General features: G+C 34.6%; 1 protein-coding gene, 2 long non-coding RNA genes and 2 other non-coding genes across 5 annotated transcripts; 1 reads left to right on the forward strand and 4 right to left on the reverse strand.

The window, feature by feature from the left end:
- Positions 1-1,809: 1,809 nt before the first annotated feature.
- LOC143609923 (uncharacterized) lies at positions 1,810-6,934 on the forward strand. The gene is made up of 3 exons (XR_013149497.1): positions 1,810-1,876; positions 5,485-5,585; positions 6,593-6,934. It is a non-coding gene; the product is annotated as an uncharacterized LOC143609923 (long non-coding RNA).
- On the reverse strand, positions 4,524-7,171 carry LOC143609922 (abscisic acid 8'-hydroxylase 4-like). Its single transcript, XM_077084539.1, has 9 exons — positions 6,918-7,171; positions 6,510-6,831; positions 5,954-6,103; positions 5,619-5,867; positions 5,448-5,537; positions 5,291-5,369; positions 5,100-5,206; positions 4,889-5,007; positions 4,524-4,802 (listed from the first exon to the last, which is right to left on the reverse strand). The coding sequence occupies exons 1-9, from the start codon at positions 7,145-7,147 to the stop codon at positions 4,709-4,711; spliced, it is 1,440 nt and encodes a 479-aa protein (XP_076940654.1). The 5' UTR covers positions 7,148-7,171; the 3' UTR covers positions 4,524-4,708.
- A 5,220-nt stretch (positions 7,172-12,391) lies between these two features.
- TRNAR-UCU (transfer RNA arginine (anticodon UCU)) lies at positions 12,392-12,464 on the reverse strand. The gene has a single exon. It is a non-coding gene; the product is annotated as a tRNA-Arg (tRNA).
- Positions 12,465-13,262: 798 nt separating this feature from the next.
- LOC143609921 (uncharacterized) lies at positions 13,263-13,911 on the reverse strand. Its single transcript, XR_013149496.1, has 3 exons — positions 13,883-13,911; positions 13,731-13,783; positions 13,263-13,547 (listed from the first exon to the last, which is right to left on the reverse strand). It is a non-coding gene; the product is annotated as an uncharacterized LOC143609921 (long non-coding RNA).
- A 3,458-nt stretch (positions 13,912-17,369) lies between these two features.
- Positions 17,370-17,442, reverse strand: TRNAR-UCU (transfer RNA arginine (anticodon UCU)). The gene has a single exon. It is a non-coding gene; the product is annotated as a tRNA-Arg (tRNA).
- Positions 17,443-18,741: the final 1,299 nt, after the last annotated feature.

An 18,741-nucleotide genomic window follows, 5' to 3' on the forward strand; every position in this document is an offset into this window, starting at 1 on the left:
ATAATTAAAAAACAAAATTATGATAAAAGCATGAATTCTATTTTTCTTATCGAATATAAACCAGCAAACAGCAATCAACTAATTTAGAAGGATAAAACAGAGAAAGCATACCAAAATCGTTTGAGTATCTCCCCCTCAGTTGGCAGAATTTCATATTTAAAGCTCAAGAAAACGTCGTATCTGCTGCAGTCAGGCTCACAAGAACCCGCTGACCAAAAAGATGTAGAGTTAGCCATTGTTTTGAGATGAGGATCTGAAACATTGAGAACAACGGCGTAAGGAAATTAGGGCATCCATGTCAAAATTTTGGATTATATATTATAACTTAATTGCATAATTGGTCCTTAAGGAATAATTATAATGGAATAATTATAATGCATGTTCGACTTTTCTCAATCTACTTAAAACGTTTCATTGGTTTGTCATATTCTGGTATTCATGAACGAACACAAATTTGTTCAATCCGGTGCCAATTTGTGTCATTAAAATTATAATTTATATAGTCTAATACTATGGAGAATCCTTCGGTTTCTTTTTTTTTAAATTAGTATGGTTTAACTCGTGCTACCTTTGGACGTAATCGTTCTAGCCGAAACCAAATTGTTTATTTTTTAGGTGACCTGTCATAAATCGAAGCCGTTATAGCTTGTCATCATGCCCGACTTAACTCATCCAATATATGAGTGATGATTCTAACATTGGTTTACCAATAAATAAACAAGCAATATGCAGATAGCTCTCAAAATGAGCTTCTAGAGCATAGAGGTTTCATTTAGTTCTTATTATCTTTTTTTTATTTTAACAAAAGGATCCAATTACAATAGAAAGGTGGTAAGCGGGCAACAAGATGCGCCACCACCCTCTTTGAATGGCCAAACCAATCATACTGAAAATAAAGTTATAGTTATTTGGCTTCGATAAGTTACTATGCATGACCCACCGAACTCTTTTTTTTTTAACAGAAGGATCCAATTACAATAGAGGTTGCGCCACCACCACCTTTGTGTGAACTCATGTCATATGGTTGATGTGTCTCTACCTACTGCAATGTTTTGGGGGCTGCACGTTGCACGACCCATGTAGTCTATATTTAGTGCCGGAGCTCAGAGGATAGGGGGATGGGATTTAACACCAAATTGGTGCGATTTGACTTAGAAGTTGCAAAGGGCGGGATGCGCCCATATTGGATCATTCATTGAAATAATTAGGTACCACCTAAGGTTAACTACTTTGCTTGAAAGGTCGAACTTCATCTAATTCCTACAAAAGAAGCATTGGGTCTTCATGGCTAAATTCATTTGGTGCCAAGTTTGTGCTTGGCTCAGCATCTTGGCTCCGGTGGGTATTAACTCAGTGAGAATGATGTTGGAGTTTGGGAATCAAGTCAATGGAAGGAGAAAAAAAAAGGCCATTCACGCGATTTTTATGGCAACAATTTGGATTCTTTGGAAATACCAAAACGATGCAATTTTCAACACGAGACATAACCGTGATGGAGCTAATCTAATCAAGGAGGAAGTCGCATTTTGGCTAAAGACTAGATCATCTTGATTCTTGTCATTTGTTAATATTGTAAACTTGTAACTTTGTCTTTTCCTATCTTTTTCTTGTAAACCTTCTCTGGGCTTTCGGAATTCAGTCCTGTTGGGCTGAAACTCGGGCCTCGTTTATTATGAGTATAGTTAACGTATGTGCAAGTGTGTAATTATACAAGTAAATCAATATATTGCCGTTGAATTGCACTGCTGGTCAGATAGTTTGGTTTGGCGCCAACAGATTCCGTCATTTCACTGAGTTTGATATATGAAGTTATTACGATGATCGTACCTATCAACGTATATGCTAAATCGAACCTAGAAAGCTAGCTACTCGTCAGGTAAAATCAGTTCTATTTTCCCTGTCATTCATTCCGATTGTATTGTTAATTCTGGATAGGTTAATTAATTAGTTTTAGCTTCTGGAAATTTGACCTAAACAACGCCCTGCTTGCGGTGCGCGCATATAATGTATATATGTGTGAACCCTCGGGTGGGCAAAAGTAAAATTGCACTAATTTTGACGTTATTTTACTAATCTCGTGTAAATAACGTTAAAAGTGGCGGAAGGTTAATCAGGCATCATGTGGTGGCGTTGATAGCCGAAAGACAAGGGCACATGCACCGATCAGCCGGTGTCCCGATGATTGAGTGCTATGTGCCTTATGTCCAAGGCTTGATGCAAAACTACTATCGAGCCGGGGGTCTCACCGGAAGCAGCCTCTCTATCCCTAGGGGATAGAGGTAAGGCTGTCTACATCTTACCCTCCTCAGACCCTACCATAGCATTGCTATTGGTGGGATATACTGAGTACGATGATGATGATGATGATGATGAAATTTGACCTAAACACTAAATTACGCACAATTCGATATGTTACCACGTTGAACCAATAGTCAATTAGGTTAACTCTGATTTCATGCTCCACTAGTCTACATTTACATTTAACATATGAAGAATTGACTTACCTACCGTATGAGTTATACTGAATATTTAGGTTACCAGATTAACTAAATTCTAACTTCATAGTTAGTAGTAGCCTAGTAAGTAAATTTTGATGAACATATACCTGCTAAATCTAGGTTCTTCTGCATTAATTTTCCTTTGAATTATTTACACGTAACAAAATATTAACCAAATTTACAAGCAAAAGTCAGAAGTGGAATGAGTTTGTGTTCACAAGTCGGTCAAGTTCGTTTAGTTTCCTAATTTTTTTTTATTTTTTTAGGAAACTTAAATATAATCATATTATAATAAAAGGATCCAATTACAATAAAGAGGCAGGTAAGCGGGCAACAAGCTGCGCCGCCACCCATTTTTGAATGGCAAAGCCAATCCTACTGAAAACAAAGTTATCGTTCTTCGGCAGTTACTGCGCATGACCCGCTGAACTTTTTTCCAAAACGTAGCAGCATCGGGGGCAAGAGACTCAAATGTATCGAATGCAAAAGGAATGAAGGCGCGTTGATTCTTGACACACGTCTTCTCGTGCTTAGCAATCCTAACTGTAATAGGATTAGTATTGTAATGGCTAGGTAACTAAGTTAGGGTTAGATCTATAAATTTAGGGTTTGGGTAGAGGCTTTGGATGTGTGAATGATCTATAGAGAGTTATTGTAGTAACGAGTTTTTGAGTCAGTTTTCTCTTGCAATGATAAAGTGTTTATATTGGCCTTGTGCCTTGATTGATAGCTCATATATTTTTATTTTCACTCGTAGCACTATTGACACAGCAAAAGAATGTTCTGTTTGCATATTTTTTTTTTTTGTTTATTTTGATATGGAGGCTAATAAATAAGTTCACACTTACCACTTACCGGTAATCTATTTAGACAACACTTGTACTATTTGATAACTCTAAATCATCAGAAATTTCTGGTTTTGTTTAGATGCGCATGAAGAATCATGAATGTTCTGTTTGTGGTCCTTTTGGGGTGTGGAGGTTAACTACGGAATACTATTTATATATCTTGATTAGACAGATTCGCTTTTAATATGTAGTTAATTCACGTGATTAGATGCATTATTGAAATCTAGGGGTCCTTATGAAGTGACTAATGATGTTGATTAATGTAATCTTTGATTTGATGGAAGAAAATCATATTTGATTTGATTTTTTGACGCCTTCTTCCACACGAAAAGGTAATCTTGTAGGTGTATGAATCGTGCTTTTCTTGCTTAAGAAATGCGTAACTTTAAATTACTATCGTATAGCTAGTCATTGTCTGTTAGACTATGGTCAATATCATGTACTTGTTAATCACAGTCATCTTAATCTGACTACTTGTCATAATTTGACGGGTAAACTTAACAGCTTGTAAACTGCTTCATATACCAAACTAAAAGCATCTATGTTTTGAAATTTGAACATCAATTTACCTATTTGTATCTCCTATACATTCTCATTGTAAGTACTTTAAGTTGAAGTTATAACATCATATGCAAATGCCAAGGACCTTTGAACACGCTGACATGTTTCTTTAGCACGCCTGTAAATGTAATCTTGCAAATATTAAATTTTTTCTCTTTTCATAGCTCACTTGGAGAGAATTTGTTTTATTTACAAAATGGTAGTCACCGTGGAACCTTCCACTTTTTTTCTTTAATGAGGAGAAAGATTGTAGTTATGAGTGGAGACAAGGTTCATCAATCACATTATTTTTTCTAAATACATTTATACATAGGAATAGTGGTGATTTTGGTCATAGCATTGGTGCTAGATGTACACTTGGACACTTTGTTTATCAATTTTCTAAACTTTATAAATTATTATATACGATTTTACAAACGATTACAAAAATGCACATTCAGTTTTGTATGCTGTGAATAGTTATGTCACGTGCAGCTTTTGGCCTATTCAACCATTATCATATAATGCAACCTAAATTGACCAATTTTCATATAATATGGGCTAAGATATGAAGCAAGATAGAAGGACAGAGGTAGAGACTTTGGTTAAGATATGTAGCAAATAATTATCATTATAATTGGAGCTTTATTTATCGTTGCATACATATGGCCCGCAGGGGCACATTCATAATAAATTACAGTGCAACCTTTGACATCGTGAATATAATACAACTGGGATACACATCAATGATTAGGTAGCTGTAAGCTAGACCCTGGAAAAAAATACATAGGGTATGCAGTACACTCTGGTATTTGTTAACAGTCAAAATTCTTTTTTAAACCTAGCTCTGAGTCCATGCTCCGGAACTGGGAATGGGCTATACTGTACTAAGTCTGCTGGACCCACCAATTCCCACCTGTTGTTCCAAATCACCAACAAAAATAATATCAAGAAACTATTTTAATTCCTAATTATTTGATTGTTTACATGTTGACATCATACCTATACTTTGTAAGCATATGGTGGAGTAGAACAAGCATCTCAAGCTTTGCAAGTTCATTCCCTGGACAAGCATGTATTCCATTGCCAAATGGCATGTATGTGTTGGGTTTTGGAGGTTTCTGCAAGATAATAATATTAATACTAATAATATAAAATAATATTCTAAATAATAGATTTAGACTTTAACTTTGGCAGACATTGCAATTCATACCTCAAATCTGAAGGGATCAAAGTTTTCTGGTTCTGCAAAGAACTCTGGATTATGGTGAATGTTCCTGAACAATGGCATCACTTTCCATCCTTTTGGGATTAGGTATCCTAAAAAAACATCATTAATCACTTTAAATCATTTAATAAATGAGTTTAATCTTAATAAAAATCAACTTTGACAGTTTGACTCACCCTCGTACTCAATATCAACCGCCGCTTCTCTAAAAGTAAAAGATATAATACTTGCCTTCCTCAGACTCTCTAATATTACCTGAAATCAATGTACATACGATTAGTTTTAACATGTAACTTATGATTGACCTTAACATTATAAATTTATAATGCATACTCTATATGTTAATGGCATTTTTCTTGTCATTGACCAGGTCAAAGATTGATTCTCTCCATATGCAGATTCACAAAGTGCCTTCTGCTCTCCCTGCCATTAGCAGTAAAACTGTCATGCACGCGGGCCTCTATAAAAAAGGTAAATTATTGCATAGTAGTTTTAGGTTTTTACCTTAACAACATCTAGAAGTTTAGGATCATCATTAAGGTATTTCAGTATCCATGTTAGGACACTAGCTGTTGTATCTTGAGCTGCAAAAAGTACTCCAATGATATTATCTGCTATTTGTTCATCACTTAGCGCGTTTCCTTTTTCATCTTTGAAGTTTAACAAATTACCCAAGAGATTGTTTGTTAACAGTTTTTTCTCCTTCCTTTCTTTCACAATCTTACCAAGAATCTGACTAAGCCTTCTCCTTGCCTTCACATAATCATATGTTTAGTTACAAGATTAGACTATCATAGTTAATACATGAAAAGTTGTAGAATTTATACTTATTATATTACCCATAAAGATTTATGATACGCGGTTCCCGGTAGCTTTATTGGGAAACAGTTGTAACCTTTTTCTAAAATGCTATAATTCTCCTTCAGCTTATCTGTATATGTCTTGTTTAATTGGCCGAAGATAGATAAAACGCCTACCTCAAAAGCAAACTGTACAAAATTCATAAATAATATTAAACAAATAAACGTACCTAGTAAAATCCAAGTCATTTGGTAGGGTGTGGGGAGGGTGGGAGGTGTAGTAAACCAGATAAAGCAGTTAATATAAAGTGTAGCTAAGAGAATCAGAACAAGATAACATAATAAAATCATAAATATTAATATTATTTAACGAGTAAAAGACTAAAATACTCTCATGTTCAGTGCACATGACTGGATTTAACAGAAAAAGTTAGTGTTAGTTAGTGGTAAGGACATAAACTGTGACAGCATATGAAGATAAAAGATGATTTCTGTAATTTCCTTAGTGTAATGATGAAAAGTGAAATAATTTACTTTAAATATTAATATTATTCAATGAAAATGGTAAAAATGTAAAATAGTATTTGACACATACCTTCTTCATCTCATGGAAGGTGTTAATGACTTGACCATTGGCCCATGATTCCAAGCTAAACAAGGCTATTTTTTCAATATCAGGAATTAGTTTTCGTGTTACTTCTGGAGAAAACGAGCTTTGAACTAGTTTCCTCATGCGGACATGATAATCTCCCGTGTGAAAAAACAGGGCCGACGGCCCGATCAGATTCTGTTTACATTTTGGGTAAGTAGGTTTAAACAAATGAGGTTGAGCCACCAGTACAAACCGAGCAGCCTCAGGGCTTGCTAACATAACACAAGGGTATCCAAGTATTTGAGTTTTAAATACATCTCCATATCTGATCATAACAAACAAAACAATAATAATAATAATAATTATTTCATCGGTTTTATATTTACTGCATAAACATTTGCATATACAAACCTTTTCTGTTTTGAGGTAAAAAACACATTGGGGTCTTGTGTGTACATTTGAAGGGTTTCTCCAATGCAAGGCCACCCCATTGAACCTGGGGGAAGCTTAGCTCTGTTTTTATGCGATCTCTTTTCTTTTTTGAAAAAATAATTTGAGAAAAGAGAGGATAAAAAGATTATTGAATAAAAGAGAGTTGTAAAAAGCTTCATGAATGTTTGGTTTGATTCGGCTATGAACATGCTGAATCTTGTACAGGGTGTTTGCTGGAGAGGATCCTTTAATGTGAGAGCAAAGGGGTCACGGGGTTTATATAGAGACACATCAGCCAGAATACATGGTTCATTATCACCCCAAGAGGTATATTTACAGTATATCTTATGTATTTGCCACACATTTCCAAATCCAAACGAATATATACAGTAGCTTTTTTATGCGTATGCAATAGATCAACAACCTTTTCGTACGTTGATTTTTTCCTTTACCTCAAAATTTACTCCGGTCATGCATATTTGTAAGTTGGCATGGCTCTCAGTTCTTTCTGTGATACCTATAATAATTTCTGAAGTTAAAACTAATTCAGTTGACTATCATATGTCAAAACAAGAATCTATTTTGGGTACTAGAGATAAGAATGATGTGTCTAGATTATGAAGTAAAGCAGCTCAACTCAGGTTAGTGATTTAGAATGAAAGGTGTCAATCATGTCGGGTTGGCAGGTTAGTGCACACACATATATCTATTCGCTGCAAAAGACATCAACCTGATCACAATCCGTTTAGCCCATTTATCTAAATGAGTCAAACTGTTAGGCACGTTTTAATCAAGTTGCAACCCTGATAACGGGTTAATGGGCTGACTTGTTTAGTTAAACTGGTTGACGGGTTTAATTAAACAGGTTAAACATGCCAACTTGGAGATGTGTTGTTTATCAAGCGTGTTGGATGTAACGACCTAAAACCTGACTATTCTTGTACTGTGTTTCAGGTCATGACAGGAATTGCCACCTGGTTTTAAACCCCTCCATTCTCACCTAAACATATCCCATACAATCCTAGATTCTGCCTTTAAAAAAAAAAGAATTTCCATACACAACTTCTGAATGTATCCAAATTCAGGTCAAACAATTATATAACATCCCATACATACCAAAACAGAACCTTTTTATGTTATGTTAGTTTAAAGTGGATAACACACACCCTTATCTTCCCACATTCATAGTTAGTTTTGTATAGATCTACATGCTGTAATGGCAACCTCCTTTCGGCATGCAAATTGACATGAGAATCTAAGGTGGCCTCAATTGGGAGAGACATCTATCTTTGGAAACAAAAATTTTGAATGCAACACAAAATATTTATTTTTTGTGTGGTTTGAAGCTAAAGCATAAAGTTATGTTTGTAGTCCCCACTAAGAATAATTGTGGGAAGGTGTAATTCCTGATATTTCTCCATGGTAGTCTATAAACTTTGTCTTGAAGGGGCTCACTGCAATGAGAGTTGATGCATTTATGAGCCCCTTCATCGGTATTTTTTTTAATTCGGGTCAAAAAGATTTTGACTTGAACCGCGAATGGAGTCTTGAATCTCTTGATCAACATTTGTTTAATTCTAGGATATGCTAGAAGGTTGTACACAAGTATATGCCAATTTCAAAATCAGTTCGGTATATATTTACTCAGTCACATGATTTTCAACTAGCCTTTTTTATGTGATATCAATATCAGTCAGTATGACACATGAATATGAGCCATAGTGCCATATTATTCAGGTTGAGTTAGGACCAGTTTAGCATTTACTACTGTCCACCACAAAATTGCACCACCTTTTTTTTATTTGGCATGATGTCACTCATCACACCATGAATGGTTATGCTAGGTTTCAAATAAACCCTTGCACCTTTTTATTATGACCTCTTTTAACTCAAACCACATCAGTGACAAGCTTTATGTAGGGGTGTTAAAACAAGTCCTGTTCACGGGTCATAGGTCACACACGAATCTGAACACAGCTAGTGCGTGCATTCAGTGGTTTACACAATGTTGCATAAAAACAATCTTTGCACTTAAACTACACACCCGGACACCCAATTATCTGTTAACTTTTTGCATAAAATTCCTATGAGTTTTAAGTTTGACGTAAAATTCAACCATGAACCAGCCAGGTTGATCCGATATCAATCTATATGACTATATAGCTAAACTTGCATGTGGGTTTGACATGAAATTGACCCACACCATTTATGCTAAACCAAAAACTATGAATTCCGTTTTAGGTTTGTGTCAGCGTCGTAAATTCGTGACGTATTCATACAAGACATAACGTATGAACACACTAATCTATGTAACTAAACAACTTTAGACGGCTCATAAATATTTTGTGTCATAGGTATTGGGATGTTGTTATCAGGAACAATAGAAAGCATGAGTATCTAGAACATTATCGCATTTTTGTTTTGGTTATATATGTTGTCTGGATTGGATTTTAATGTAGTTTTCTACAAGATTTTGCACTTTATCTTGGAACCGAACCTTATCCTTGATGCTACTCTAAATTTCATACGCATACGAAAATGGCCAAGTGTTGGAAAACTATATATGTAGTCAGACATTTATAGTATCTATTGTTATTTAAGAATATATGATATTAATACTTGTATTGTTATTATTTTTTTTTTCTGTGAAATAAAAAATCAAAATACAATTCACATGATACTAGAATTTAAAAAAGTGTAAAAAAACTATAGGTGTGCACTGGAATTGACCAATGACCTCGTCTCTGCCACTCACCATTTCAAATTTTCAATAGATATTCAAATAACTTAAATTTTCCATAGAACAGTAACATGTTTTGTTGTCAATGATTGAGGTTAATGAAACTTGTTACATTTTAAAATGATTGTAGGGGTGCCAAAAAACCGGGCGCTAACAGCCAAAAACGAAATTTTAGGAACATGTATCTGGGTATGAGACCGGTTTTGAGATTAGTTTTAAAACTTTTGTGCGTATGGGATGGCTGGATGGGTATGGTACCAGGTCAAGATTCACATGCCAATTATCAGAAAGATGCATACTCGTTTATTCAAACCACACTTGTAATCTTTTCCTTTTTATTTTTCGTTGTCCGTGGGTAAATCTGTTCAGGGTTCCAAACTCAATGATGACAACTAAACACGAGGGTTGCGCTCGTTGCAGGACTTAACCCAACACCTTACGGCACGAGCTGACGACAGCCATGCACCACCTGTGTCCGCGTTCCCGAAGGCACCCTTCTTTTTCAATAGGATTCGCGGCATGTCAAGCCCTGGTAAGGTTCTTCGCTTTGCATCGAATTAAACCACATGCTCCACCGCTTGTGCGGGCCCCCGTCAATTCCTTTGAGTTTCATTCTTGCGAACGTACTGCCCAGGCGGGATACTTAACGCGTTAGCTACAGCACTGCACGGGTCGATACGCACAGCGCCTAGTATCCATCGTTTACGACTAGGACTAATGAGGTATCTAATCCCATTCGCTCCCCTAGCTTTCGTCTCTCAGTGTCAATGTTGGCCCAACAATAATCACTAATTCACAAATTTTTAGTTCTTATATTTCTAATTTCATTAGACAATAAAGTTATATAACAATTAAAATAGTAATAAATGCATTTGAAAATACAACGGGTAACTTTAACAAACTAGCGAGTATACGCGATAACCAGGGGCGAACCTATGCTCAAGGTTTGGGGGGGGGGCACTGCCCACCTTAAATTTTTTAATGTTATTTGTATGTGAAAATCTCGGTTGCCCCCATTGAAATTAGTGTTAAGTCCCGATGTCGTCCCACAAGAAAATAATCCTTGGGTCCGCCATTGGCGATGCCCGATAGATAATTACCCGATGTGCATTGGGCTAAGTATGAAATACGGTTACATTCTCAAAAATGAAACTGGGAATACCAATTTACATACATACACTCTTTTAGTTATAAATGACACGTACCGAAACTATGAACCACATAGTATCATGTCAAGTCCTATTAGATTTGCATACCGATACACAAAACTGAATGACCAAACCATGACTTGAACGGCTATATCAAGTCTCACTTGTAGAGTTCTCAAAAAACCAGTGATTGGTGTTGGTCCACTCGTTATGAACATGACATATAGTGACTAGCTAACCAATAACTGCCCAAGTAGATCCAATGATTGTGGTTAAGGGGCCGGTTCTCAAGGACGGTGACTAGCGACGTAAGGGTGCTACGTGCATGCACATTCACATGGTCGTGCGGAGGGGACCGTATGAATCCAGGCACTTATATATAGTAGATGATGGAAAAGTGACGGGTAATGTGATATCAGGCAATTGGGCACCATACATGGTGTTGTACAAGAAGCATGTTGGGGGCCATTGGTTTCATGAATCGTCTATTTCAACTTCTCGAGGATTCCTAATTGGATAATCTTCTTGTCGTCCCGCCAAATCTGCCCTTTTCAAATTTATTATTGCACATGCATTTTAATTTCTTTCTTTTGTCAAAAGAAGTGGCTTGAAGTAAAAAAGTATATGTGTAACTAAATAATAGCCGACAGTGGTAAGGGCTCAAACACCGTTGTGGATTTTAGATGGTCTAGAATTAGAGAATGTGTGTCGACTGTCGTTGTTCTAAAAGAACTACATTATAAGAGACCATGTGTAGTAGGGTTAGTTAGTAAAAGGTATCGTCACTGCCACGCAGCGAAGGGGCGTTCACTAACTTTTTTCTCAAACACCCGTAATGGTTTAACCAAAAATTAACCAATAACCTAGAGGTCGTGGGTTCGAAACCGATCAAAGCGTCAATCACCTTGCCGCTGAGTGAGGCTAATTTACCTCTCACATGATAGGCCTGGGATGGCTTGGCGTGGGCTGGGTTGTGTGTCTTGAACAACACGTTTTTGGAACAAAAATTAACTATGTCGTATTTTTTATAATGACGTGAGTAAGGTCTTTTGATTGGTTGGATTTGTAAATGACCTCACCATTTGAAGCCTTTGTTTTGTTACTGCACTGGAGCCAAAAGGTTCATCACCCTTTGACGCCCTCATCTTGAAGATGTGTAGTCGACTGGTTTGACATTAAAATGATGATGATGTGGAATTTACCCCAACACACACACACATCACGACTACACATGAACTAATGTTGATACGTGCTGATAAATACACATTTTTTTTACACTTAGATGCACTAGAAATTAAAATAGTGTGTTGGTATAAAATTTAGTGCATCAAACAATTAAAAAATTACTACATAAGAACTCGTGCTAACACAGTAACACCGTCACAGATTTGGAGAGCGGCAAGTATAAGAAACTGAAAATCTTTAAGTTGGGTTTATGGAATCCATATTCTCTTAACAAGAAAACAAACGGATGGATAAATATATACACATATCAAATATGACGCAATATTTATATGTGTTAAACCTCCGTCATATTTGATTGGGTAAATTAAAAAAAAATAAAGCACGCCCGGTGGGACTCGAACCCACAATCGCCTGATTAGAAGTCAGACGCCTTATCCATTAGGCCAGGAGCGCATTTGTATCTTTTTGTACAAACTTATCATACATCAAATATAGGTTCAAAACTGCATTTTCAATTAGCTATGTAATAAATATATAAAAACATTGTTTCATACTTCATTTGGTATCTTATGCATTTTTAACAAGTCATCCTTTTATACATGTATGTTTAATCTTTATTAATTACACAAGACGTCTTTAAACCAAGGAATTCGTACTTTACACTAATTATCGTTAGAATTTTTATTTAAGTCTTTATTAAATCACTAATATGCTCTTACCTGTTATACCCTTTCAATTAAAAGAAAAAGAAACTAAAACCCAAGACACATAAAAAACAGTTGTTTGATTAAAGTACAAGAGTTATTAAAAATATTTGACAAGTTTTTGAGGCAAAGAGGTTTATACAACAAGTTTCCTATTTTTTTCGTTTTTTTTTTTTTCTGTTTTAGATTCGTTTATTTTACAAGTTAGACGCAGTTATTTATCCAATAAATAGACAAGAGTCGCCCTCATTTTAATTAAATCTCTTGTGATAGGAAAATATCTTATGATAAAGTAATGATAATAATAGTTCATGTGTAGATATTTGGTTTAGGTACTTTACGAGCTAAACTTATAGGTTATTGAAAAATATCTTTTGGTTAATTCGGTCCTATTGGTTGACCGACTACCTTGAACATGTGTATTCAATCTGATTTTATTATTGAACTAGTAACTTGACCCGCCGCGATGCGGCGGTGTTTTGATGACGATTAACAAAACTAACGAACTGTAGATCTTGAAACAATAAACCTAAACTCCTTTCCATTGTCAAACTTTACAAAAGATGTATGCTTACCTATGTTAGTTGCTTAGTGACATTTGCAGCACCTTTACTTTCGCTTATCCCTGCCAATTTTACAATCGATTGAACTGCCAACTTTACATGACCTTGAGTTCATTTGTCTCACATTTTAATGTCAGATTTGACTTTAGAGTTGAGTTGTTTTGACCAAATGAAATGTCCTCAAAAGTGGCCTATTTTGGCTTATTATTGCCTCATATGGTAGCTTTTAGGCTAATAGCTTCTTCTACATCTTCCATAGTTTCCATGATCTGGAAAAACAATGTAAATTTATTATAGGCTTATGTTTGAGCAAATTGTAAATTTATTATAGGCTTAATGTAATATGTAAAAGAATATGACCCACAATGAGAAAATAGTAAAGGCCCAGCGTAAGGGTGTTGATCAAATTTCAAAAACCAAGTGTAAGGTTAAAACTAAAAAACATATATTACCTCGCCCAAAAACTCCGGCTGTGAGGCAGTTTGTTCTTCGCATACTTCAATGCCTTCAAGACTCATTTGAGATGGTAGAAACACAAATCATAAGTACAAAAAACAGTTTCATATATATATATATATATGGTAGTATTACGGTGGGTGAAGACCTCAATGACTGTTGCTATGCATGTGAAGCATATAACAAATAACCTTTTTACATTTTGATTCTGCCTAATTTACTATTTTTCGACCGATGCACACCTCTCCAACACAATAGGTTCAAAAAAATAAGTTAAGCCCGTTTGTCACGAGTTGTTTCTGGTCATGGAAGCCTGCTAGATTGCCCGGTTCAAGTCAGGATTTTTAGAGAATTTGGTTGGGCCAGTTTCAATATATGTGTAAGTGTCCATCTTTATTAGATCTTTGACCAAACGCTCAGACCCGTTACAGACCTAAATGTAACTTTATAGTTGTATACATTTTGGGGTTTCAATAGTAATGTCCACAGACAATTTTTTGTAAACCACAAACTTCATTTAATCACAATTAGCTCAGCAACCTTAAAGTTAGGGTTACCTTTGAATTTGAGATAGTGAAAAACTGATGATCGTCATGTTCACCTTCTTCACAATCTGTGTGTTTTGCGGTGCCACGTAGCCGAAACCACAATTAGCTCAGCAACCTTAAAATTGTGAGCGCTCGAGGGGATGAAACCATCGTGATAACAAACACAACGTTAGGTTAAAACAAAGATGATTTGCCCCTATTAACAAAAAATCCCAAAACCCTAAATCATGATACATAAGTCAAATTCGATATTACCTGGATCAGAGGTATACCAACGCAAAAGTTCTAACGAAATTGATAAGAGGAAATCACTATCAGACAATTAGTATGAGATTAGGAGGTTTTCGAGCCCATCCATGGTGTGAGCAGAAGAAGGTATTTTTGAGGTGATGGTGAGAAAGCAACGGGACACGTGGGTTGAAGAAGGTGTGATAGAATAACGTGGAGTGGTATACATGTTTGAATGCAGGATGTACAACCTATTATGCACAAAGATCTTTACAAATATAATATATATAATTAGAAGTACAAATTTTGTTTTCTATATATCATGGGGTTTTATTTATTTGATTTTATTGAAATGGAACAATAGTTAAGGGTCATCTAACATGGATTTAACTAACATTGAAATGGAACAATATTTTATATATTTATTTTTTTTCTGATGGATTCTTCATCTTTATTTTTAAAATTTAACTAAATAACACAATTTCTTTAATTTATATATCATTTTCTAAAAACCTCCCACAACTCATTCTTCTTTCATATCTTTATATTCTTTATTTATTATTTTTTCTCTTTTTTCCATTTATAATTCTAACTATTAACTATTTTGTTTTATTATCATTTTCAATATGAATTGATTTCTAATATATTTTTATAGAATGGTAGTTGGAAATGGAGTTTGGAGATAGGGAATGGGTTTGAGTGGTTATTTAGACGATGGTTTAATATTTTAGATATGAAGATGAGTATGGAAAACCCATTACAAATACTGACGCAAGTTGATATAAAGGATGTAAATTGCTATACGTCCGGTGTAATTAATAAAGGTTATGGTCCCATTTGCAATTAGGTATGTACATAAATGAAGAAATTGTAATTTAGTCTTGGCTCTCACATCCTAATTCTATCCTTGTGAGATTTTGTCTTAACCTTTTTTTATCTTATAGCCTTATAGGTCATTCAACGACATATGAAAAGATGTGTCAATAGAAAGAGATTGTATGTCCAGTGAAAGAGTCAAAAAGGTTGTTTATTCACATCAACAATACATTGTTATATACACAGAAGATACCAAATTAATAGGAGTGATTTGCTCCTTTACTATAATACAAAAACTGACTAAATTAACTAGTCAACAACATTTGAATTTTAAACTTTATCTTTTAGCGCCTATTATCCAGATCAGATTTATGTGTATCCTTCTTCATAAACATATTTAACGTCTTGCTAGTCTTTGATTTTGAGAAAGCTTGTGATTTTTTTACAAAGTAATGTTTTTCATTAAACTTAAATGGTTACAATAAAGTGGTAGGTAAATGGGCAACAAGTTGTGTCACAACCCTCTTTTCAATAGCAAAACTGATCGGGCTAAAAACGAGGCTTTAGATCTTAGAAGCCAAACAACAATTTCAGGCTGTTCCTTGATCAATTGTTTTATCATTTGTGTATATGTAATAAGTGCATACATACACGTATCCTCACACTCACATATATAGAAGATGTAGATAGTTATTATTTTTGTTAATATTATTGTTGCTTTTAATTTTTTGCAAGTGTTAGCAGTCAAGTTAATAAGTGGATTGAATGCTGGCTATTTGGGCATCGGTTTAGGCATGATAAGACATGTTCAGCACAAAAGATACACTATGCAATTTTATATTTTCTAAAAATTAAAATTAAGAGGCTAGAGTTTATCATTTCTCCTTCTTGATACATGAAACATATAACTATCATACTCAAACCACTAAAGCCAAGTGTTAAACGAGTCGTTTTCATGTTTGATATTTGTATTAATCGTGTTGTCTATAACTTGTTAAGCACGATAAGACACAATTTGCCAACCCTAAATTATGTTTTAAAAACTTATTCTCATTTTCTTGCAATACTTATAAAATCCTTTAATTTAGTCATTTGACAGCCCAAAAGTTTTAAGCCCAAATGATAGTTTTGTAACAAAACAAAACTCATTGTCTCATTGTGACAATAAAAAAAATAAAAAACCTGAATGGTTTTCAAAAACCCAAAAGTTGAATTTATTGGTTTTCAATTCAATTTTTATATGTAAACATATAATATTTTGAATTTTTAGTTGATGTATATGATATTTGAGAATTTTCTATTATATATTCATGTATATGAAATTATGGTATGGATTTACGTGATATTTTGCAAGTTATAGGGGTGTGTATAATATTTTAAGGATATATTAAAATTCTCCCTAAATGATACTTTGTGTCTTATCCGATTGTTAATTTCGTATACTCATAAAATATATTAATTTCTAAGTGATTACACTATAACAAAGCTTTCCAGGACAGCTAATTGAAACACAATGCCTACATGTACATCGGAAAGTTCCCTAAAAGAATAGATTTTTATAAATATGTAGGTTCATCATATTCTAATTAGAATCATTGTGTCTAGACAGCACCGAACCTATCCGAGAACCATTATCGTTGATATATATGGATCGATGGCTGAACCTAGAATACCATATAGGACGGTTCTTCAGGTTACATGAGTCGGTTGTTTGGTTCTCACATGTCTAACCCATGAAACGCACTCCTAATAAGCATTAACAGTGTTTGAGGTTGAGCATTCCTTACAAGTCGAAGCGGGATTTGAATAAAGCTCAATGGTTACAATTTCCATTATGATTTATGTGACTATAAGAATCAATCTTGACATTTGAGTTTTTAAGCATTTTAAGGGCCACAGTAAAAGATAAATGCAGCTTCTAATTCTTTCTCATAATTCATTCATAAAACCAATTCATGTGAGCCTAAAAATAATTCACTAAAAATATGAAAATCACGCAAAATTAAACTACAAACTGATAAAAAAAACAACATTAAAACAAATCACGCCCGGTGGGACTCGAACCCACAATCGCCTGATTAGAAGTCAGACGCCTTATCCATTAGGCCACGGGCGCATTTGTTTCACCTTTTACATAACTATATATCCAATATATATAACTTTAACACTGCTGTATTCAGTTATGTACCTTTTGTATTCTATACCTACAAAAGACACTATTCCATTTAATATCTTTATTCATGTATTTAATTTTAATAAAAAGGGTTCTCACATCGCAAATCTAACCTTTTGTTTTCTGGAAAGAATGTTTAAAAGCAGTTAGAAGCTAAACAACTAGAACTAGATTGATTGTTTTGGCCAAATATGAAGTAATACAATCCGGTTTACAGTTAGAGAATTCTGTATATATGGTTCAATTTACGATTTAGAACCGGCTGGATATACCAAACCAGCCAAGATATTAGTTAAAAAAATATGTATATCCTTTAATCTATATAACAAAAAATACAAATATATTATACTAAACTTTCAAAGATCTAACTGAATGATTCCATGTTTAAAAATAGATTAAGCCACAACAGCCAAAGCTTTTTGGCGAGGTTGGTTGGTTCGATTTTGTTTTTCCAAAACCTTTAATCACCAATTCAGCTAAAAATTTCCTAAAAAAACAGGCCGAACCGTGAGCATATGTAATTTTAGGGCTTTTAACACGGATGGACATGTGTCAAAAAAAGAGAGATTGTGAGACCATATCAGATTTATAGTCATCTCTATACATACAACATATTCAAGGTGTCGTCTATGATTCTATAAAAGCTTGTGATTCAGCCTCAGTTTCAATCTTTTAAATGATCAATCATCATATCAGTATATATGTAATCTGTTGACTTTTAAAATGGTCAAGAAACGATCTCGTCTACAACCAAAATTTATAACAACGATCATGCGTACTACTATATAATGTCGAGATACCCTCTAAAACTATACTAATATATTAAGTGGATATATTCTAACGTAGTCTGATATCGTGAATTATAACAAGCAAAAGACAACGAAATCTCAACAAAATACATAAATATAACATAACCAACAATTGCATGATTACAGCAAGGGGTCTTTGATCTACAAACAGGCGATACTCCTCGGGTTTGCAAATAAATGTTGTCTGTAGATGAACTTAGGTTTCACTGAGCTGCCACCAAGAAGGCGGTTTAACATGGGTGGGGGTTCGTTGGATACGGATTGATACATCAGCCTCACCATGATATGATTATCCAGAATCATCAGCTCCAACAATTTTCTACAGCTCTGAAAAGCCAAAATTTGATCATTAATATTAAGCTAATTGTCAACTATTCACTTTCCAAATGCAAACAGTTTTAGGAATAAATAATTGCTGGTTAGTTTTATGGTA

This window comes from Bidens hawaiensis, unplaced genomic scaffold (genome assembly GCF_021521415.1).
Source record: "Bidens hawaiensis isolate Kalapana, Puna unplaced genomic scaffold, B.hawaiensis_p1.1 tig00020769_1, whole genome shotgun sequence".
Classification (NCBI taxonomy): domain Eukaryota; kingdom Viridiplantae; phylum Streptophyta; class Magnoliopsida; order Asterales; family Asteraceae; genus Bidens; species Bidens hawaiensis.

What these genes read in the sequence shown, in the direction of transcription:
- LOC143609922 (XM_077084539.1), bottom strand. Translation starts at nt 7,147, where the DNA reads ATGTTCATAGCCGAATCAAACCAAACATTCATGAAGCTTTTTACAACT. An exon ending in CGTATCATAAATCTTTATGG is followed by an intron (nt 5,868 to 5,953) that starts GTAATATAATAA and finishes GATTATGTGAAG; the next exon opens with GCAAGGAGAAGGCTTAGTCA. An exon ending in AAATGCCATTAACATATAGA is followed by an intron (nt 5,370 to 5,447) that starts GTATGCATTATA and finishes CATTGATTTCAG; the next exon opens with GTAATATTAGAGAGTCTGAG.